This window comes from Mobula hypostoma, chromosome 8 (genome assembly GCF_963921235.1).
Source record: "Mobula hypostoma chromosome 8, sMobHyp1.1, whole genome shotgun sequence".
NCBI classification, from domain to species: domain Eukaryota; kingdom Metazoa; phylum Chordata; class Chondrichthyes; order Myliobatiformes; family Myliobatidae; genus Mobula; species Mobula hypostoma.
In genome coordinates this window covers 128,461,248-128,484,651 of record NC_086104.1, presented here as the reverse complement: position 1 = coordinate 128,484,651, position 23,404 = coordinate 128,461,248, and the positions used below count along the sequence as shown (strand labels likewise).

Below are 23,404 nucleotides of genomic sequence, written 5' to 3'. Positions count from 1 at the left end.
GTGCTCTATAACTCCATGACGCAGCCTCAGCAGACATTACTAGGGTCAAATGGGAGGAACCCGCAGCAATTCCCACACAGCTGATATCTATAGTGAACAGCCATATTCAGTAGAAGCTCTCCCAACTGCTATAGATAAGAACAAGTACGTGGCATGTGTTGAGCCAAAGCTCTCAGAACAATGAAAGACAACTGCTACGGTTCCACATGGCCATGATGTACTGAACAGTGGTGTTGCAAGTCCAGTAGAGCACTGAGAAACTGCAGCAAACAGGCAGCTAATAAATGCATTTCCCCAGTACTGAGGGAAGGACCAGTGGTAGAAACTCAGAAATTAGATTGCTGGGGGTTTCGGGAGGGAGAATGTGTAAAATAGCTAAAGAGAAAGAAAAAAAATAGAGACATGGAAAGGCAGATCAATAGGACTCCATTGTAAAATGGCTTGAAAGATGTTAGCCGCTGGGATATGAATGATACAGCTATACAAAGAAGTAAGAAAGAGCAAGAGTGAAACCTCATAGCTAAGCCATTCCCCAGCCCTTACCTGCCCTTCTTCCTCAAAGTCACAGGCTCACCTTTAACAGACAGCTTACTGAACTCTGCCTCCAGCTCAGCATCCAGCAGGTCATAACTGGGAGACACAGGAAGTGGTCTGGCTGGCACATCTGGGAGGACAGGAATTTTCTCCGGTGTGGTTTCCAAGAGAGCGTTCAATTCATCTTCCAACTCACTCATGTTAACACCTCCTTGGCCAGAATGAAAGAAGACAACATTAGCATAAGATCTATCCTTCAAGATTCCCCAGGAACTAACAAGATCCAACATACACAAGTTTATTGAACCTGGTGAAGTACTGATGGCTGGCAACTATGTCAATTGTTCTGTAGCCTTCGGATAAACTGTTTGCTTCCCCCTAATCAGAGAAAACCTTGATAGGTTTCCTCTTCAGGGACCCAGTGCCTTTAGGAAGTATCACCAGATTGGGTAAAAAATGAAGCCAGAAAGCTCGGGTCAAACATGTTTTACACCCCTTGGAGCAGCACTTTTGGTACAACACACAAAGAGGAAGGGAAGGCTGGGGGCAAGGGACGAGCAAGTCAATGCTTCAAACCCAATCAGTATCACAGAAACCTCTGCCATTTTAATGGCTCATCTCTGTTCATTATGATTTGTAGTTGCCTGAAGGTAGAAAAGGTGACCCAGGACATGTGGAACTGGCAGTCACGGAGCCAACACTTCAGGGAGGATGGGGAAAAAAAAACCCAGCCTACCAACAGATAGTTAATAAACAGGAAGAATCAATTTAAGGTATTTCTGAATCATTGATCTGGAATGATTAGTGAAGAGAAAGATTGTGTTTCTGTCTGAACAGTTAGTTGTACAACTCAACAAACAGCAGTCAACATCAGGAAACCTCACCTATTTCGGCAACATTTTCACCAGCCAAAGTCCAGTTGATATTATCCTGTGTTTCACAGAACTAAAAAAAAACGAAGAACAACTATTAAATAATTTCATGCACAATGACAGTTCAACCGTCTCTGGACAATGCCCAAATGATAGCCAGTCATCAGTCAAAATAAAACCAGACCCAGTGAGACAATACCAAATGCTCATATTCACATATTCATATTTTCTTAAAGCCATTCAACCCATTTACCCTCAGAGAATACCAACCCCGCTTCCCCAACATATTTTGTCGATCAAGGGCAGAAATGTCCAGAGTCATACAGAAATAAGCCTTTTGTTCAATCCCATCAATACCAACTAGACAGCAGCCCTCACTACTCGTCACAGCTTAAGATGTGGGAGAAAGCCAGAACAGCAGATGAAATCCACAAAGTTTGAGGGAGACACTGCAAATTCCACATGAACTTCCATTGGTCAGGATCAAACCCGGGTTGCAAGATGGAGATGTGGCAGCTACAGTAATGTCATAATGAGAACCCATTACTTCTGGTCAATGCTGTAATGAAATTGCTGGTTGCATTGGAACGTCCAATGTCTGTACTTCCCTCTGCATCTAGATCCTCAACTTCCTCATAGGCAGATCTCAATCGTTAACAGGATCTCCTTCTCACTGACCACCAACAAATTTGCACCACAGTGATGTGTTCCTAACCCCCTGCTCTACTCTCGACACACACATCTGAATTGTAGCCAAGCACAGCTCCAATGCCATCTCCAAGTTCAACAATGTCACCACTGTTGGATAAATCACATGTGGTGATGACCAACTCACCAGAGTAACATAGATCACCTGGTTGAGTGGTGCCGCAAAAACATCAACATTATTGTTCAACATCAGCAAAACTAAAGAGCTTATTGCTGACTTTAGGAAGAGGAAGGCAGGTGAACAAATGCCAGTCTACATCGGAGAGTCAGCAGCTTTAAATTCCTGAGTGTTAATCTACTGCATAACGTCCTAGGCCCAATACATAGATGCAGTATTAAGGAAAATGCACTGATGTCTTTACCTTCTTTGGAGGTTCAGGAAGTTTGGCCTATCATTGAAAACTCTGACTAGCTTCTACAGATGTACAAAGCATCCTGGCTGGTTGCATCATGGTCCAATAGGATAATCCAAAAAGATAGGTATGTAAGAAGCTGCAGGGAGCAGAGCAAACAGCCGTTTGGTATTTTGAGCAGTGGCCAATCAGCGATCGGAAGTGTAAGAAGATGTAGCTCACTCAGGTTTGCCGATTAAGTACGTAAGGCACCGATTCGCGCCAGCTTGGTCTTCTAAGCAGCAGCCAATCAGTGATCAGAAACAACTGGCAAAAACAAATAAAACAGAGACAAGTGAAGCTGGTATTGCTGGAATGGACGGTGTTAGAGAGATTATCTGAAGGTTTAGCTCTTCAAAACTTCAGCGTGGAGAGACTTGAGTGAGAGAAGGCGGGAAAGCTGCAGGTAGATTTTTTTTCGCATCAGCTTATTCATTGTTTCCTTCTTTATATTTGCAGTTAGACCAGAAGGGATGTCACATCATTGTTGAATGCTCCTTTTGTATGAGGGAAGGCAGGGAGCCCTTGCAAGCGGAACAAATGCTACACTTGTCCCTACACCTACTCCGTCACTACCACTCAGGGCCCCAAACAGTCCTTCCAGGTGAGGCGATACTTCACATGAGTCTGTTGGGGTCGTACACTGTGTCCGGTGCTCCTGGTGTGGCCTCCTGTATTTTGGTGAGACACGACGTAGATTGGGAGACCACTCTGCCGAGCACCTACACTCTGTCCACCAGAAGAAGTGAGATCTCCCGGCGGCCACCTATTTTATTCCACTTCCCATTCCCATTCCGATATGTCAATCCATGGCCTCTTCTACTGTCACACGAGGCCACACTCAGGTTGGAGGAACAGCACCTTATATTTTGTCTGGGCACACTCCAACCTGATGGTATGAACATCGATTTCTCAAACCTGGTAATCCACCACCCCACCTCCCTTCCGTACCACTCCCCATCTCCCTTTTCCCTCTCTCACCTCATCTCCTTGCTTGCCCCTCTGGTGCTTCTCCCCCCTTCTCCAGCGCTGTTCCTCTTTCACCAGTCAACTTCCCAGCTCTTTACTTCATTCCTCTCCCTCCAGGTTTCACCTATCACCTTGTAGTTCTCTCTTTCCTCCCCCCACCTATAAAATCTACTCCTTATCTTTTTTTCTCCAGTCCTCCCGAAGGGTCTCGGCCCAAAACATTGTCTATACTTTTTTGCATAGATGCTGCCTGGCCTGCTGAGTTCCTCCAGCATTTTTTTGTGTGTTGCTTGGATTTCCAGCACCTGCAGATATTCTCGTTTGACATTTAAGTCATTCTTAGCAACACATGAGGTAACGGAGGATTGGAGGGTAGCCAATGTTGTTCCACTGTTTAAGAAAGGCTCTAAAAATAAACCAGCAATTTATAGACCGGCGAGCCTGACATCAGTAGTGGGAAAAGATATTCCAAAGGACCAGATATATGAGTACTTGGACAGACAAAGATTGATTAAGGATACTCAGCATGGCTTTGTGCTTGGTAGGTCATGTCTAACCAATATTATAGAGTTTTTTGAAGATGTTACAGAAAATGGATGAAGGCAAGGCAGTGTGGTTGATGTCTACATGGACTTTAGCAAGGTATTTGTCAAGGTCCCACATGGGAGGTTGGTCAAAAAGGTGCAGTTGCTTGGCATTCATGATGAGGTAGTAACTTGGTTTCAACGTTGGTTTTGTGGGAGAAGCCAGAGAGTGGTAGTAGATGGTGGTCTCTCTGATTGGAGGCCTGTGACTAGTGGAGTGCCGCAGGGATTGGTACTGGATCCATTGTTGTTTGTCTTCTATATCAATGATCTGGATGATGACGTGGTTAACTGGATCAGCAAATTTGCAGATGACACCAAGATTGGGAGTGTAGTGGACAGTGAGGAAAACTGTCAATACCTGCAGCGGGGTCTGGGCCAGCTGGAAAAGTGGGCTAAAATGGCAGATGGAACCTACTTCAGACAAATGTGAGAAGTTGTACTTCAGCAGGACCAACCAAGGTGAGTTTTACACAGTGAGGAGTGTGGTAGAATTAGAGAATCTGGGAATACATTGAAAGTGGTGGTACAGGTAGATATGTCATTGACTTTCAACTCTGAGTGGATGGACCTTCAGATTATCTGCTGACTTACAATTCTAATGTACTGCTTTCACAGACTGTGCTATTGTTCTTTTATCCCATGGGTCCCAGGAATCCATCCACTTTATTGAATGAAAATGCAGCAGAAGGGTTTAGGTCACAATAATGTCCTGTGTTTTCAGGCTGCTTGACCACCTGCAGTGTCTGAACATGACACAGACACTACCCCATTTCCCAGTTCACCCATAGACAGAAGCAAAACATCTGGAACAGTAGAGATATTGTCACGATGCAACAATGTCTTTTGTTGAAACAAAGTGAGAATATAAAAAAAAACAGCAGATAGTAATTTATACTTGTTACATCATTTTACAAGCTCAACATAATTACAAGCAGATTTTCTCGTGCAAAGGCTTACTGAATGAGTTCCAACCCAGGACAGAAAGCTGGCCCACAAACAAAGCCCTCCAGATGTATAAGATACAGATTAAACCATGCGATTAGAAGATGATAAATATCATTGGTGGTGCTTTAAGTGTGAGTTTGTTTAGTGATAGAGTCCAAAGTTACCCCTCTATAGTAAAGTGGCCATTCAGTAGTCAGCTTAAAATGACCATGAACACTATTATCTTTGGCACAAGGCTCAACTTTCTCTCCTTGTTGCTTGTAAAATTGGAAGCAAAATGCTCATACGACCATCCACCACCTGCTCCCATGACTGAGGTATTAGAGTGGGTTCAAGTATTGGCACATCCTGGGCCAAAGGACCTGTACTATGCTGTAATGTCCCACATCCTTTCTCCTCACTAAATCCTAACTGGGTTAAAATGCAGACCAACTGCACTATCTTCTTTACCAAGACTGAAAACATCTGATTTCATTCAGGGTTACCTTGTTCTATAGTCGACAATGATGCTTCTGAGAAAACCCTAATGAACAAAAAAAAAACTGCTGGACATACGCAGTGGACCAGGCAGCATCAAAGGGTTAACTAGTTTAGAGTAGGTCTTAGATATTCATCATCATCAATATCTGCCGTGTCATATGACTTAGGTGATCACAGTCTCGGTACCATGATTGTTCTTGGCAAATTTTTCTACAGAAGTGGTTTGCCACTGCCTTCTCCTGGACAAAAGACTTTACAAGACGGGTGACCCCAGCCATTATCAATAGACTTCAGAGATTGCCTGACTGCATAATCAGGACTTGTGGGTATGTACCAGCTGGTCATATGACCATCTACCACATGCTCCCATAGCTTAGATATTAGAGTAGGTTAAAAGATCCTGTACTATGCTGTAATGTTTTATGTGGAAGGAAATGGGCAGTTCACATTTTTAAAGGACCTGTACTATGCTGTCACCTCTAGGAAGAAGTACAGTCGACGTTTTGGGCTGAGACCCAGTCTTGACGAAGGGTCTCGGCCCGAAACGTCGATTGTACCTCTTCCTAGAGATGCTGCCTGGCCTGCTGCGTTCACCAGCAACTTTGATGTGTGTTGCTTGAATTTCCAGCATCTGTAGAATTCCTCGTGTGTACTATGTTGTAATGTTTTATGTGGAAGGAAATGGCCAGTTGACAATTTAGATTGAGACCTTTCATCTGGATTTGTCCATTTTTCCATTGCCAGGGCATCAAAGGGTATGGGGTGAAGGCAGGGGAGTGGGGATGACTGGAAAAAGTGGATTAGCCCATGATAGAATGGTGGAACAGACTCGATGGGCCAAATGGCCTGTTTCTGCTCCTAAATCTTATGGTCTTATTTCCATTCACAGATGCTGCCTGATTTTCTGAGTCCCTTGAGCTTTTTGCTCCATCTGCAGTTTCCTGCGTCTCCAAACCTAATGAAAGATTTGTCAGATCTCAGCCCCTTTCTGCTTGTTCTTCCAGTCAGATTCACAAGGGAAAGTATGAGGCCACTCACCTGTTCAATCTGATCCATCAGGTTCTCAACTTTCTCTACATTCACATCTTTCATTGACTGCCTCAAAGCTCCGAGCCCCGCCTGATAAGCTTCAACAACCTGGCAATTTGCACAAGAAGTAATAAATTATCTCAGCAGTGAAAGACAAAACAACCCTGTCGCAATCCAATATTCACAAGTAATTACTCATTGTAACTGAAAGCTGAGACAATTACTGCCTTCCCATTATCCTTTCACGGTAGATTGCACCACCAGAGGGAGATAAGAAATAACAGAAAACTATCATTACCTTTACATCAGTCTGGGAAGAGTGAATGCGATCGAGGATAGTCTGAATCATATCAAGTTTTGCGTGGATATCCTCCAGCCGTTTATCTGTTCTCTTCCGCAATTTTAGAGATTTCAGCGCCTTAAATGGAAAGAAAACACCTAAGCGCGTGCAGTAACTTCATAATTGACGGAGAAACACACCTCCTCTCCCCCACCTCCTCAGGTTACTCCAAACACCAGCATCTCTTATCCTGGCTTTGGGGTTCAACATCCTGCCCTCTGCATTTGAACACAGGTCACCTGATAAAGCTATTACAGAGAGGGGGGAGAGGGCACAACACAACCCATGCATGATTTAACCTGACATGCTGTTCCGGTTTCCAATTCCCACCCACCTAAGACAGCTGGAGCTGCACCAGACTCAGTTAAGATGGAACTGCAAACAAAAGCGAGCAAGACCACCAGGAGCACTGGAACCCACTGCAGGCTGTTCTTACAACTGCATTAAGACGCTGGGTGCAGCAGCAAAGCAACTTTAATGGCAGAACTGACTGAAGAGAGAAACACTCACCAAATTCTTTTTACCAGCCTTTAAATGCTTCCTTGCATCCTCCTTGTAACTGGAAAAATAAATATTTTTGAACAAACAGCTACTTCACTGGCTTATTTATTTAAGCAAAATCAAAGCTTTCTTTCCTTTATTCTCTTGCAGGAAGGGAGCAGAGTAGGGGGATGAACCCTGTAGCTGTCAAGGAACGGGAGGCACTGAGCAAAGGCTCAGTCCATCTCGGTGAGAAAGGCACAATTCATCTGAGCTCTCACTCTGGCCTTCATTTTGGAAACATCAGCTGGCAAATGCAAGAAAAGAAAATCTGTCTGTCTGCAACTATAAGTATAATACTGGAGATGATTGGTCCTTTCTGAAAACGTAACTTAGAAAACTGATGAAAAAGCCTGAAACCACTTCCTTCTCTATAACTCCTCACCACCAGTATCAGTTTATGAAGATATTACAGTATTAGTTTATGAAGATATTATCACTGCCAATTTAAATAAGAATTTCTGGCTGCAATCTGAAGCAGAGGCTGAAACAGTTTGGATCCTTCATTACAGAACCTATTTCCCTCAGCAGAAGGAAGTGGGCAGAATTGTGGAACCATGCATGATGAGGGACATTGAGTCTCCAGTCAGGAAAAACAAGGATGTATCAGGTAGGGGCAGCTGAGATCAAATAATAAACACAAGGGAATCTGCAGATGCTGAAAACCTTGAGTAGCACATTCAAAATGCTGGAGGAACTCAGCAGGTCAGGCTGCGTCTAAGGAGGGAAACATAAAGTTGACGTTTCGGGCTGAGACCCTTCATCAGGACTAGCAAGGAAGGGGACAGAAGCCAGAATAAAACAGTAAGGAGAGGAGGAGGAGTACAAGCTCGCAGGTGGGTGGGGAGGGGGATGGAGTAGAAGCTGGAGCTGATCGCTGGAAGAGTTAAAGGGTTGAAAAAGAAGGAATCTAACAGGAGCGGACAATGGAAGAAAGGGAAGGATGAGTGGAACCAAGGGGAGGTGATGGGCGCGTGAGGAAAAAAGGGGACAGAGGGTAATAAGAATGGGGAATGGAAAAGAGAAGGGGGGAGGGTGTGTAATAACCAGAAGCTAAAGAAATTGATGTTCATGCCATCAGGCTTGAGGCTACCCAGACAGAATATGAGGTGATGCTTCTCCAACCTGACTTTGGCCTCATCATGGCAGTAGAGGAGGCCATGAACAGACATATCAGAATGGAAAGTTGAATTGAAATGGGTATCTATTGGGAGATCCTGCCTTCTACAGCAGATAGACCCATCCAGCCACAGTCCTCCTCACCTCATCTCACCTATCACCTTCCAACTTGTACTCCTTCCCCTCTCCCCACTTTTTTTTTCTGGCTTCTGCCCCCTTCCTTTCCAGTCCTGATGAAAGGATTTTGGCCCAAAACGTTGACTGTCTAGTCCCCTCTCTAGATGCTACCTGACTTGCTGAGTTCCTCCAGCATTTTATGCAGGATCAAACGAATTCTTTTAGGATTAGCAGTTGTTAACGTGACACTATTACAGCTCGGGGAGTTCCGGAGTTTGAAGTTTAATTCCAGTGCTCCTCTGTAAGGACTCTCTGTACATCCTCCCCGTGGAATGGATGGGCGTTCTACAGGTCCTCCAGTTTCCTCCAAGACGAACCAAGTGGTTTAATTGGTCATTGTAAATTGTCCCATGTTCAGGTTAGGGTTAATCGTGTTTGTCAGGGGTTGCTGGGGTGGCGTGGCTCCAAAGGCCAAAGGGCCTACGCCCAGCTGTATCGCTAAATATAATGTAAAGCACGTAAGAATACACCTAGGGAAATCAAGAGAGCAAAAATGTGGCATGAGATGCCCTTGGCAGAAAAGGTAAAGGAGAATTCTTTGAGATGTTTTAATTATAGAGTAACTACAGAGAGAATAGGTTTCCATAAGGATCAGTGGAGCCATGGGTGATAGGCGAAGTTTAAATGATTATTTCTCACTTCTGTTTATCATGGAGAAGGTCATTGAAGCTGGGAAATTATGGAAAGAGCACAGTGATGTCATGACACATATCAACATTATGAAAGAGATGGTGATCTAGAGGTGCATAATGGTGGATAAATCCCCGGGGTTTGACCAGGTACTTTCCAGGACACCGTGGGACGCAAAGGAAGAAATTGCTGGGGTATGGCAGATATCCTGTATCTTTCTTAGCCACAGGTGAAATACCAAGGGACAAGAGGATGTAGGAGCGTGGCTAACGTTGTGTTTGATTTAAGGCCTGCAAGGTCAAGCCAGGGAACTACAGGCTGGTAAACTTAACACCAGAGTTGGACAGCTAGTGGAGAGGATTCTGAGAACAGGATATACCTACAATGATAAAGGCAAGGTAATTAGGGACAGTTAGCACAATTTTGAGTGTGGAAAATCTTGTCTCACAAATTTGATACAGTTTTGTTTGAAGAGGTGACCAAGCAGATTGACAGGGCAAGGCAGCCGATGTTGTCCATCTGGACCTTAGCAAGGCTTTTTGACAAGTCCGACACAGTACACTGGTCTGGAAGGTTAAATCACATAGGATCCATGGTGAGCTAACCAATTGGCCCCGTGGTAGGAGTCAGAGGGTGGAAGTGGTAGACTGTTTTTCAGACTGGTGGCCTGTGACCAGTGATCTGGCACAGGGATTGGTGCTGGGTCTCTTATTTGTCTCTGTATTAACAGTTTGGTCGAGAATGTAGGCAGCATTCTCATTAGCTAGTTGCAAATGACACCAAAATTGGCGGCATAGTGGACAGTGAAGAAGATTGTCTAAGGTTACAACAGGATCTAAATTAATGAGGAAAGTGGGAAAAGAAACAGCAGATTGAATTTAACTGAGGCATGTGTGAAAAGGTGCACTTTGGGAAGTTCAACTAGGGCAGGACTTATATAGAGTGAATGACAGGGCCCTGCGACATGTTGTAGAACAAAGACCTAGGGAAGTACATAATTCCCTGAAAGTGGTGACACAAGTAGTCAAGGTGGTGAAGAAAGCATATGGCACACTTGACTTCATCCACTGAGGCAATGAGTACAAGAGTTGGGATGTCCTGTTACAGTGGTACAAAGTATTAGTTAGATTAGATTTCTGTGTAGTTCTGGTCACCAGACCATAGGAAGAATATGGGTCAATCGAGAGAGGAGCAATAAAGATTCACAAGAATGTTATCAGGACTGGAGGTCTAAAGTTATGAGGAGAGACTGAGCAGACTGGGACTGTTTTTCCTGGATCAAAGGAGCCTGCAGTGTGACCATACAGATTTTTTATAAAATCATGACGTATAGAGATAAGGCAAATTAAGAAAGGACTTAGACAGTTAGAAGGAATCATGAGAAGGTCTTGGCAAGTAGGATTAAGGAAAACTCTAATTCTACACATACGTGAAAAAACAGGAGGATGACTAGAACGAGGGTAGGATCGATCAAGGGTAAAAGAGGAAACTTGCCTAGAGTTGAGGAGGAGGTCCTTAATGAATGCTTTGCTTCAGTATTCATCAGTGGGAGGTACCTCGACAAATGTGAGACCAGTGTAGAACATGCTGGCATTAAGAAAGAGAATGTGCTGGAACAGGCTAATATGTTGATGTTAAGAAAAAGGATCTGCTGGAACTTCTGAAAAACATTAGGATAGATAAGTCCCCTTATCTTTATAACTCTCAAAGCTGTGCAAATCAATCCCGAAGCACTGGAGCACTAATGGCTGAGTGGGGCCTGAAAGATGTATATAAATATGTTACCAGAGTTTTTAGAGGGCCGAGGTTTGAGGTGAAAGTGTAAAGTTTAAAAGAGATGTACAAGTCTCATTTTCATTTACAGAGTGGTGCACATCTGGCAGGAGAGCTGACAGAAGCAGATAAGAGGGCAACATTTAAAAGACATTTAGACAGACATGTGAACAGGAAGGGAATGGACACAGACCATAAGCGGGCATACAGAATTAGATTGGCATTGTGATTGGCACAGACATAATGGGCTGAAGGTCTTTTCCTGTGTTCCACTGTTCTATACAACACGTTAATTTTGAGTTTGCACTGTGCCCAAAATACAGCTCTAGATTGAAAAATAAGAACTTTGACTAAGCAGCGTTGCAAGAGTGATGGTTTTATTTTTTTCCGTCATACCTTTCAGCCTCCTGGGAAAGTGTTTCTGCTTTCTGTGATAACATCTTCTCACAATTCACCAAGTGGTACACGCCGATGTCGACCTCAGTTACTGCCAAAACTTTGCTGCTGGCAGGGTGGGTGAACTTCACTATCTGCGTGACATGTGAAAGAGATGCACTGAGTTTGAGCCATCACAACCAACCCCAGCAAATCCATTTTAATCAGCAAACTGAGCATAGCTGATGAAGCACAACTACCTTATCACCATCAAGTTCAACGACCGTGACTTTCTTTTCTTTCTGGAGCTGCAGCAGACACACACAGAAGGTCTTCTCGTCCTCGCACACAGTCTGGCACACTTGCTGCAGTGTTGAGAAAGCTGCCACGGGATGTGATTTGTCCAGGAAATTATGGCAAAGTTTTAAGACGTCAGCCGCCTTTTCCTAGAGAAAGGGTACAGTGCAAAATAATGAAGGTTCGTTTGTAGTGACTGGAGGTGGGAGGTGACAGGAGGAGAGAAGAGGTGATAAACATAGTAAAAATCACTAACTGTGCACATTAAATTAAAAGAGGCATTATGTGGAGAAAGGCTAATGAAAACAACTCTACAGGAAGGCCACCACTGACAGCAGCCTGGGTCTTGGAGTATAAACTTGTAGAGGTGAATACCCCTTTCTTTAATGACATCAGCTCGGGCTGCACACTGCAGTGCCAGAGCTTTCACTGTTCAATTTGTTACCACGGGAAAATCTCTGGGCTGGGGATATCTGTGCAGCCAAATACAGGGAGGGGGAGGCCTGCTTCCCTCACTTCCAACAGGAGGGAGTGGACAATCGCAGTGGTCTGTGTACACATGCAGCAGTCCTACCAGTCCACCCTCACTGACCCTGCCAGGGTGCAGCCCCACCTCTTTTTTTTAGATTATGAAGACACGCAGTCCTCTTTTATTGTCATTTAGTAATGCATGCATTAAGAAATGATACAATACTTCCTCTGGTGTGATATCACAAAACACAGGATAGATCAAGACTGAAAAAACTGACAAAACCACATAATTGTAACATATAGTTACAGCAGTGTAACAATACCATAACTTGATTAAGAAGTCCATGAGCACAGTAAAAATTCAAAGTCTCTCAAATGTCCTACATCTCACGCAGACGGGAGAAGAAACAACTCTCCCTGCCATGCCGACCACAGTCCGACTCTGAGTCATCCGAAAACTTCGAGCTCTGATCAGCTCTCCGACACCAAGTACTGAGCGCCATCTCTGTCCGAACGATTCAACCTCGACCTCGGTCGCCAACAGCAGGCAAAGTCGTGGATTTTGAGGCCTACCCTCCGGAAGATTCCCGACCATGCAGTAACGACAGCAGCGAATGAGCATTTCAGAAATTTCTCCAGATGTTCCTCTGTGCTTTCACATCCATTCTCCATCAAATCAGAATTGTCCACGGCCCCTATTTAACAGATACGATATAATTTTTCATCGGAGGGCTGCGCACGCACACGGTGCACTGCTCTCTCTCCTCCCGCCTCTTGCACTGTTCACACCACCCCCCCCCCATCAACAGCCTCTGCACACCGCTTCAGTGTGTCAATACGCACCAAGCTATGCTGTGAGATGATGACTTCAGGTGATTCATCGCTGTGGGAGTGTCGGCCTAGGGCTGAACCTCAAACTGCGCAGCAGTGAGCATAGCGGTTACGAGAGTTTGTAATGATCTTGCGTAGTAACAATTGCTCTGACATGCCTATTCCTCAGAATCCACCCTCAGTGTTGGGAGCTATCAGTGTGTTTTCTCCACTCACAAATATTCCTTGCAGCGCATCACAGGTTGGAGAAGAGCTGAGGTCCTGTCAAGACAACCCTATGATTTCAGTATGAGGAGGGGGTGAACCCATGGAAGTATCTGGCTCAGATGGTGTTACCCAGCCAAGCACTGAAGACTCGTGTTAATCAACTGGCTGGAGTGTTTTCTGACATCTTTAACATCTCGCTTCAGCAGTCTACTGTACCCACTTTTTTATTATTTCTGTTTTTGCACTATTTTTTATTTTATTTAATATACTTACATTTATTTATTTTATGTATTTATTATGTACTGCTGCTGCTACGTTAACAAATTTCACAACATGTGCCGGTGATATTTAACCTGATTCTGCTTCAAATATGCTTCAATCGTATCAGAAACCCAAGAAAAATGTGGTAACCTACCCCAATAACTATTGTCCAGTCTCACTTACATCCATTATGATGAAGTGCTTTGGGAGGTTGGTCATGAAACATATCAACTCATCCTCAGGTGTGACTCGACATTGCTCCAATTTGCCTATCGTCACAATAGGTCAATTCACAATTAGCTCTTCACTCAGCCCTTGAACGTTCCGACAGTGAAGATGCATACGTTAGGATGCTCTTCATTGATTACAGCTCTGCATTCAACACCGTCATCCCATCAAAACTAATCAATAAACTCCATGACCTAGGCCTTGAGAGCTCCTTGTGCAACTGGTGGTGATATAGGAGGGAGATTGAAAATCTGGCTGAATGGTGCCACAACAACCACCTTTCACTCAATGTCTGCAAAGCCAGACATTATTGACTACAGGAGGAGGAAATCGGAGGTCCATGAGTCAGTCCTCATTAGAGGATTGAAGGTGGAGAGGGTGAGTAACTTTAAATTCCTTGGTATTATCATATCAAAGGATTTGTCCTGGGACAATTACAAAGGCATAGAAGCGCCTCTAATTTCTTTGAAGTTTGTGCAGATCGTCTAAAACTTTGACAAACTTCTCTTGGTGCGCAGTGGAGAGTATCCTGACTGGTTGTATCACAGCCTGGAATGGAAACACCAATGCTCATGAATGGAAAAGACCACAAAATATAGTGGATACAGCCCAGTTCATCACAGGTAAAGCCCTGCCCAACACCATTGAGCACATTTTCATGGTGTGCTGCCACAAGAAAAGCAGCATCCATCATCAAGGACCCCACCATCTCGGCCATTCTCTCTTCTCACAGGTGCCATCAGGAAGGAGGTACAGATTAGATTAAATTAGATTATGAGGACACGCGGTTCTCTTTTATTGTCATTTAGTAATGCATGCATTAAGAAATGATATAATGTTCCTCCGATGTGATATCACAGAAACACAAGACAGACCAAGACTGAAAAACTGACAAAAACCACATAATTATAACATATGGTTACAACAGTGCAACAATACCGTAACTTGATGAAGAACAGGCCATGGGCATGGTAAAAAAAGTTCAAAGTCTCTCGAAAGTCCCATGATCTCACGCAGACGAGAGGAGGAAGAAACTCTCCATGCTATGCTTCCAGCGCCGCAAACTTGTTAATGCAGCATCCTGGAAGCACCCGACCACAGTCCGACTCCGAGTCGTCCGAAAACTTCGAGCCTCCGGCACCGAGCACCAAACACCATCTCTGCCGAGTGCTTTGACCCCAGCCCCGGCCACCAGCAACAGGCAAAGCCGAAGATTTGGGGCCTACCCTCCTGAGATTCTCGATTGCACAGTAGCAACGGCAGTGGACCGGGCATTTCAGAGATTTCTCCAGATGTTCCTCCGTGCTTCTCACGTCTGCCTCCATCAAATCAGAATTGTGCACAGCCCCCTATTTAACAAATACGATATCATTTCACCGGAGAGGCCACGCACACTGCGTCGCGCTGCCATCTTCTCCTCCCGCCATATGCCCTAGGTCTCACACCATCAGGTTCAGTAACAGTTATTACCCTTCAACTATCAGACTCCTGAAACAGGGTGGACAACTTCAGTCACCTCAACACTGAACGGATTCCACAACCTATGGACTCACTTTCAAGGTCTCTATGTTCTCAACAGTCATTTATTTAATTTTAACATATTTGCATAGTTTGTCTTCTTTTGCGCATCGGTTGCTTGTCTATCTTTGTGTGCAGATTTTTATTGACTACACTGTGTTTCTGTATATCTACTGTGAATGCCCGTGAGAAAATGAATCTCAGGATAATATATGGTGACGTATACACACTTCGATGAAAAATTTACTTTGATCTTTGAAAGAGTTTAGAGAGCTAGGTAGCTGCCACAAAGTAGGTTGTCAAAGATTGTAATACTTGATTTGCTTCCTATGCCATGAGCTCGTGAGAGTAGGGATAGCATTGGTCTGATGAATGTGTGGCTGAAGGAATGGTGCAAGGGAAAGGGCTTTAGTTTCCTGGGTCAATGGGACTGGTCCTGAGGAACACGGGGCAAATCTGTACAAGTGGTACAGGGTACACCTTGACCAGAGTGGGACCAACATCTTTGTGGGGAGGTTTAAGAAGAATTGACAGGGGAAGTGGGCTCAAGTAGATGTTCAAATGGAGCACAACAAAGGTTTTCCCCTCTGTCGCAGGAAAGCAGCATCCATCATCATGAATCCCCACCACCCAGGTCCTGCTCGCTTCTCACTGCTGCCATCAGGAAGAAGGTATAGGAGCCTCAGGTCTCACACCACCAGATTCAGGAACTGTTATTACCTCTCAACCATCAGGCTCTTGTACCAAAGGGGATAACTTTGCTCAACCTCACTTGCTCCATCATTGAAATATTCCCACAGCCAATGGACTCAATCATCTCATCTCTCGATATTTAATGCTTATTAATTATTTCTTTTTTTTTCTATTTGCACAGTTGGTTGCCTTCTGCAGTCTGGATAAACGTCCTAGTTGAATGGTCTTTTATTGATTCTATTATGTTTGTTATTCTATAAATTTATTGGGTATGCTCACAAAAAGATGAATATCAGGTGACATATATCAGGTGAATATCATATACGGTGACATATATGTATTTCAATAATAAATTTACTATGGACTTTGATGTAGACTGCTTGTATTAAATTTCAATGAAGTAGTTGAACTCAATGTTTTGTCTAACAAGTGATCTACAATACTGCCTAACAGAGGGTCTACAATACTACCAAGGGAGCTATAGCTGGAGGAGGGGCAGGATTAGTAACTCAGTATCTGGGGGGGGGGTGCAGTAGGGTAGAGAATCTTTAGGTGAGGTGGGGGGGGGCAGGAAGTAAGAGGGGAGGAGGTATTATACTGTTAGTCAAGGACTGTAGTACTTCAGAGAAGATAGACAGTTAGTTTTGTGACTGGATGTTGTTACCAGTAGTGTCAAATAGGGATTGGTGCTGGGACCCTTGGTATTTGTAACACATGTGAATGATTTTGATGTGCCTGCAGGTGATATGATCACCAAATTTACCGGAGGCACTAAGATTGGTGGAGTTGTTGGCAGTAGGGAGCTGGTCTTAGTTTACAGGCTGCTACTGATGTGTGAGTGAAATGGGGTAAGAAATGGCAGATGGAGTTTAAGTGATGTGATAAGTAGTTTATTGTCATGTGCACAAGTACAATGAGGTACAGTACAACAAATGCTTGCAGTAGCATCACACACATGTCGGTACAGACAACTCACAGAGCATAAATTGTACACAACTTAATACAGAAAATTATACAGCAGTCAAGAAAAAAACTTTGCAAAAGGAAGGCCCAGCAAACAATCAGAGACTTCCATGGTAGTGCAAGGGGTGGTCCATACTGTTCCATTACTGAGGTTGGGTTAGGGCTGTGTATTCCTGTCATTCTTACAAGTTAACAGATATAACAAGAGAGTACAAGTTCCACTCTTTCTACTGAAGAATACATTTAATTCTCTCACCTTTATTCGGTCAATAACAATAAACGATTCATCAGGTGAAACAGTACTGTTTCCCAGGAAAGAGGAGAGCGTCCACTTTAAGGGCTTGATCAGGAACAGCCCCACACCCCATGCCAGCCAGCCAGCATCAACACTTGCCACTAAGCTCGACTCCTTCTGAATCAGCCCTCGTCTTCGCAGGGAGAGAAATCAGACAGAAGTTAGAAAACCACCCAGAGTGGGTGGACTGGGCAGAACATTTATTGGCTACGTGCTGGGGTGGGTGAATGAACAGCAACAGTGTGAACGTAAAGGCAGGACCAAGGGGGCAGGGTCAATTTTGGAGCTATTAGACGGGATTTTGCAGAGGCCGATTGGACGGGACTGTTGATAGGTAAAAGGATATCAGGGCAGCATGTTCCTGTCGGGATGAAGGCCAAGGTTGGTAAGTTAAGGGAACGTTGGTTGACAAGAGGTGTCAGGGAAAAGGAGCATAAATCAGATTTAGATATCTGCACAGTCTATGAACCCTGAACACTACCTCATTGCTCCTTTTATATTTTGCGCTATTATACTTTATACTTCATACTTAATTGTTGCCAAACAATTGGTACTAGAACGTACAATCATCATTTTGTAATTTACAGTAATTTTATGTCTCTGCACTATACCTCAGCTGCAAAACAACAAATTTAACATCAAGTAAGTTAGTGGAAATAAACATGCTTCTGATTTAGTTTGGAGCAAGCAAATCTCTCCATGACTATAAGAAGAGTAGGTGTGCGTCGACAGGATGCAGTGCTGGGCTGAGAAACGTCAGATGAGAGATCAAGCCAGAAAAGTGTGAAGCGATTCACTTTGGAAGGTCGAATTTGAAGGCAGACAACAGGGCTAACAGTAGGATTCTTGGCAGTGTGGAGGAATGGAGATTTCTTGGGGGATGGGGGGGTCCAGGTCCATAGATACCACACAAATTGATGGATTGTTAAGAAGGCATATGGTACTTTGGCCTTTATTAGTTTAAGAGTTGTGAGCTAATATAAAACCCTGGAAGTACTGTGTTCAGTTCTGGTCACCTCATTATAGGAAGGATGTGGAAGCTGTAGAGAGAGTGCAGAGGAGATATATGAAGATCCTGCCTGGATTAGAGAGCATGTTTAATGAAGAAAGGTTAAGAGAGCTGGGACTTTTCTCTTGGAGAGGAGGATGAGAGGTGACTTAAAAGAGGTGTTCAGGATGATAAGAGGCACAGATTGTGGAAATAGCTGGAGACTTTTTCCAAGGGTGGAAATGGTGAATAAGAGGATACATAATATTAACATGATTGTTGGAAGGTATAGGGGGATGTCAGAGGGAAGTGTTTTGTTTTCTTACACAGAGAGTGGTGTGTGTGTGGAACACCTTGTCAGGGATAGTGGTAGAGACAGATACATTATGTACATATAAGAAAATTTTAGATAGGTACAAGGATGATAGAAAAATGGAGGGCTATGCAGGAGAGAAGGATTAGATTGATTGGCACATCATAGGCCAAAAGGCTGTACTGTACTGTACTGTAATGTTCTATGTTTTATTCATTTAAAAGGGAAATCAAGAGGGTAAAACAAGATGGATCTGGGAGGGTTACTCTGCAGATTCTAGATATAAAAGAAAAAGGGTGCCTAGAGAGAGATGAGGTCCCCCTAAAAATCCAGCCCAGCTGTCTGTATGTGCAGCCACAAGCCATGGGTGCAATTTTGAAAATATCCGATTTTTCTCATCTGTTTTATTGTGGAGATAATGGACACGAAGGAATTGAGGCGGGGGAGGGAGGGGATGGGGGGGCGGGGGAGGGACGGGACCCGCGGGGGAGACGGGACCCAGGGGGAGAGGGGACCCGGGCGGGGGGGGACGGGACCCAGGTGGTGAGGAGAGAGGCAAGGGAGACGGGATCCAGGGGGCGGGGGTGAGGGGACCTGGGTGGTGGGAGCGGGGACCCGGGATCCGGGGGGCGGGGGAGAGGGGACCCGGGACCCGGGGGGCGCGGGTGAGGGGACCCGGGTGGCGGGGAGACGCCGGGACCCGGGGGGGGGGTCAGGGAGACGGGACCCGGGAGGCGGGAGGGACGGGACCCGCGGGGGAGACGGGACCCAGGTGGTGGGGAGAGAGGCAAGGGAGACGGGATCCAGGGGGCGGGGGTGAGGGGACCTGGGTGGTGGGAGCGGGGACCCGGGATCCGGGGGTGAGGGGACCCCGGTGGCGGGGAGACGCCGGGACCCGGGGGTCAGGGAGACGGGACCTGGGTGGTGGGAATTTGTGTATTGCGGCTGGTGGTAAGGAATTGAGCCGAGCCGAGCCGACCTGACCCTGGGTCGGGCGTGTTACGGAGCGCCGCCTCCGTCACCTGGTCATGTCTTGCACCACAGTGTCAAGGCCGAGAGGTGATGAGCCCTTCCGCTGGAACCAGACCTCAAGCTCCCGCAGGGTGAAGCCGATCCGGCCCCGCCGGCGCGATGCTTCCAGTATCAGCGCCGTCCAGAAGGCGAGTTTACTGTCCCAGTCCGAGCAGTTCACCTCGCGGTTCTGCTTGAAGGCTGAGAAGAGGAAGGCCATGCGCTCGTCGTCGCCCCAGTCCGGGCATATCTCTTCCATCGATGGCTCCGTCATCGCGCCGCATCGAGCGATAATTGAGACCGAGGCTTGGCTGCTTCGACCAGGCCTTCCCTGTCGATCAAAGTCGACTCTCGTCTGGACCAATCAGTAACGCCGGGCTCTCAGCCAATCAGCGTACAAAGGGCGGGGCTTGGCTTCTGCCGCCGGGTTCGTTCCACGAACTCGGGGCAATCTCGGTCCCGGTTACTCCAACTGGAGCCAGACACGGATTCTGGGCGTGCATCTGGAGTGCGCAGAGATGGAACGAGAACACCATTTCAGAAGCCTCCCTCCCTGCCCCCCCCACCAACTTTCCTGCCTTATTTGTGGGGTTATCCGTGGTTCCCACATCGGCCGCACCAGTGACCTCGGAACCCACGGCCTGGGAAGCTCCCGGGGGAGGAGAAGAACGAGAGCTTGGGTTAAACTCCCACTGATGTGACCTTGACTGGACAATGAAACCCCTGGATGATTGGTTCGGCAGGGAATCTGCAGGATGCTGCGGTCTTTGGCATGGGTCTCGATTTCACAGTCTCCCAACAACGAAGCGAAGGAACTGACTGACCATTGCGTTACCTCTATTTGGGCAGATGTGCAGATGTTGCTGCTGCTGCTGCCGCCGGCAGTAATTAAATCAGGAAAAAGGGACGGGAGGCTAGCCAGCCCCCCTAAATCTGCTCTGGTATTCATCAGATCGTGACTGACTGCCCACCTCAGCTGCACAATCCCTAGATCGTTGGGAGTCCTCTAATGCCCCGTTATTTATCCATCTCTCTTTATAAAGCAGTCTAGAGATTCTCTCAGAATAAAGACATTTTCCTCACCTCAATCTTAAATGGCTTCCCGTGATTGCTAGACTTAGCCACGAAAAAGCGTCCTACCCCCACATTCTAAACAGGAGAGATTCTGCAGTTGCAGGAAATCTTGAGCAACGCACACACAGAAAATGCTGGAGGAACTTAAACAGGTCAGGTAGCATATAGGGAGGGGAATAAACAGTTGGCATTTCAGGCAGAAACCCTTCATTAAGACCGGAAAGGGAGGGGGCAGAAGCCAGAATGAGAAGTTTGTGGGGTGGGGTATGCAAGCTAACAGGTGATAGGTCAATAACTCCTCAACACCACACAGCCCCGATGCTGCTTGGCCTCCTGAGTTCCTCCAGCAGGCTGTCACATTTTCCCCGAGTCGTGCTTCATCCGCCACACCGCCTTCCGCTCACTTGGCATGCCGGCATCCTCCCGAAGCCTCCCTACATCCTTATCACCACTTACAATCCAACTCAGTTTTGTGCCGGAGCAAAGGAGACAATCGCTGCGAACAGTGGGGCTCGAACACCAATCCCTGCCACGGGTCACAGGCAGAGCCTGAAAACCAACCGTCCGTCCATGGTCATTTATCCAGACTTTTAACTCGCTCTCAATCCTTTCCAGTATATTTTCCCAAATCTTACGTGCTCCAACTTTATTCACCAACCTCTTGTATGGAACATTTTCCAGATCCACCGCGCCAAGTGGTGCCTCCTCATCTACTCCGTTCCACACATTCTCAGGAAAAAAAAAATTTCAATAGGTGAGCAAAAAAGTGTGGCTAGTCGGAGGCTTTTTCCCAGGGCTGAAATGGTTGCCACAAGAGGACACAGGTTTAAGGTGCTGGGGAGGAGGTACAGAGAAGATGTCAGGGGTAAGTTTTTTACTCAGAGATTGGTGAGTGCGTGGAATGGGCTGCCGGCAACGGTGGTGGAGGCGGAAACGATAGGGTCTTTTAAGAGACTCCTGGACGGTTACATGGAGCATAGAAAAATAGCAGGTTATGTGTAAAGCTAGGTAGTTCTAAGGTAGGGACATGTTCAGCACAGCTTTGTGGGCTGAAGGGCCTGTATTGTGCTGTAGGTTTTCTATGTTTCTATACCATTCCTAATTTTCTCACGTTCTCATTGGCTCCCTCCAGTTTCTACCACTCACCTACACACTGGGGACAACATGGAGCAGCCAGTTAACCCAACCACCTGCACTCCTTTGGGATGTGGGAGGACATGGTCACAGGGAGATTATAGAAATTTCCAAACAGGGGAAGTTATCAGCTTCCCATCTTCTCTGTGAACTCCTGTGTGAATTCTATACCCTGATCGCCTCTCATTTGTTTAGAGAGTATTGGATGAGCTTAAGTTATTCCTCATCCCACCATCTCCGGAATAAATCTGGAGAACCTTCACTGCAGCATCGAGAGTAGACATTCCTTTGGAGGACGAATGCATAGCATTCCAAATATTGTCTAAGAAACTGCAGAAAGAGATCTCTTGTACTCCAATCACCTTCCAATAAGGACCAGCATGGCACTTGGCTTGCTAACTGCAGTAAGGATGTGTAAACTGTCAGTGATCTATTTACAAGGACACAACAGTTTTCCATCTTACGCCATTTACAAAATATTCTGTCTGTACATTTTCGCTCAAGGTGGATGGTCTCACACTTTTCCGGATTACGAAGCTGTCACAGCCATTCCCCAACCACTTAATCAGTTAATCCATCTCCCGAAACCTCTCTGCTTCTTTCCCACAGGTGAGGCTGTACCCAGCTTTATATCATCAGCAAATGTGGGTACATCACTTCACACACCCCCATCGAGGTGACTGTGAATAGCTGAGGCCTCAGTGCCAGTGCCTGCCAAACTGAAGGTAAATCATGCATTCCTACCCCTTTATCTCAAAGGAAAACCTGTCAACTAATCCTCAGACCACACCAGTATATCGTCTCCATGCTGTTTGTTCTAATACTTTATACTTCATACTTTATTGTCGCCAAACAATTGATACTAGAATGTACAATCATCACAATGATTGATGAGATGAGGTTTGTTGTTTCAATCCAAGCAGTAGGGAAGAGACAGGTGCAATGAGTGGACACACAGAAGGTACAATTTAAAACATGAGAAGAAAAATATGGAGAGAAAAAATAATTATGTTGAGAGTGGGGCAAGGTGTTTATGCAGAAAATGGATGAAAGAGCAGATTTGCAGATGATTAAGAAACTCTGGTGTAATTAGCCTCCTAAATAGGGGCAAATTATGGCAAAATTTTATGAGTCACTAGTTAGACGTTATTTGGAGGGGCTTTATCTGGCAGATCTCCTCTGCACCCTCTCCAATGAAAATACTTCCATTCCATGTTGTGTTTACCAAACCTGAACACACCCCTCCAGAAGTGACCATAACATTTTATCATGTTGTACCATTTGCTCATTATATTCTACACACAATAATGAAGACAAACTTTGATAATGCTCCTGTACCTGTACTGCCACCTATGTGGGAGGGGAGGGTTAGAATTGATCTTTTTTTAGATCATGAAGACACGTAGTCCTCTTTTATTGTCATTTAGTAATGCATGCATTAAGAAATGATACGATATTTCCTCCGGTGTGATATCACAAAACACAGGACAGACCAAGACTGAAAAAACTAACAAAACCACATAATTATAACATATAGTTACAACAGTGCAACAATACCATAACTTGATGAAGAACAGTCCATGGCACAGTTAAAAAGTTCAAAGTCTCTCAAATGTCCCACATCTCACGCAGACAGGAGAAGGAAGAAGA

General features: G+C 45.4%; 1 protein-coding gene and 1 long non-coding RNA gene across 3 annotated transcripts in view; one reads left to right on the top strand and one right to left on the bottom strand.

Annotated features, from left to right (window-relative positions):
* Positions 1 to 6,512, top strand: part of LOC134350934 (uncharacterized) — a 31,400-nt gene extending 24,888 nt beyond the window's left edge. Inside the window, exons 2-4 of the long non-coding RNA XR_010019032.1 lie at positions 2,966 to 3,110; positions 5,704 to 5,813; positions 6,377 to 6,512. This is a non-coding gene — a long non-coding RNA (uncharacterized LOC134350934). The remainder of the gene's footprint in view (positions 1 to 2,965; positions 3,111 to 5,703; positions 5,814 to 6,376) is intronic.
* chmp7 (charged multivesicular body protein 7) overlaps positions 1 to 20,652 on the bottom strand; it is a 33,093-nt gene extending 12,441 nt beyond the window's left edge. The window contains exons 1-9 of one of the 2 annotated variants that reach the window (XM_063056788.1): positions 19,558 to 20,652; positions 17,196 to 17,367; positions 11,731 to 11,916; positions 11,492 to 11,625; positions 7,367 to 7,415; positions 6,815 to 6,934; positions 6,526 to 6,624; positions 1,419 to 1,479; positions 575 to 745 (exon numbers count right to left, since the gene is read on the bottom strand). In XM_063056788.1, the coding sequence (XP_062912858.1) occupies positions 575 to 745; positions 1,419 to 1,479; positions 6,526 to 6,624; positions 6,815 to 6,934; positions 7,367 to 7,415; positions 11,492 to 11,625; positions 11,731 to 11,916; positions 17,196 to 17,367; positions 19,558 to 19,820 (1,255 nt within the window). In that variant the 5' untranslated portion in view covers positions 19,821 to 20,652. The remainder of the gene's footprint in view (positions 1 to 574; positions 746 to 1,418; positions 1,480 to 6,525; positions 6,625 to 6,814; positions 6,935 to 7,366; positions 7,416 to 11,491; positions 11,626 to 11,730; positions 11,917 to 17,195; positions 17,368 to 19,557) is intronic. The other variant, XM_063056789.1, reaches the window with a different exon arrangement.
* Between the last annotated feature and the right edge of the window lie 2,752 nt (positions 20,653 to 23,404).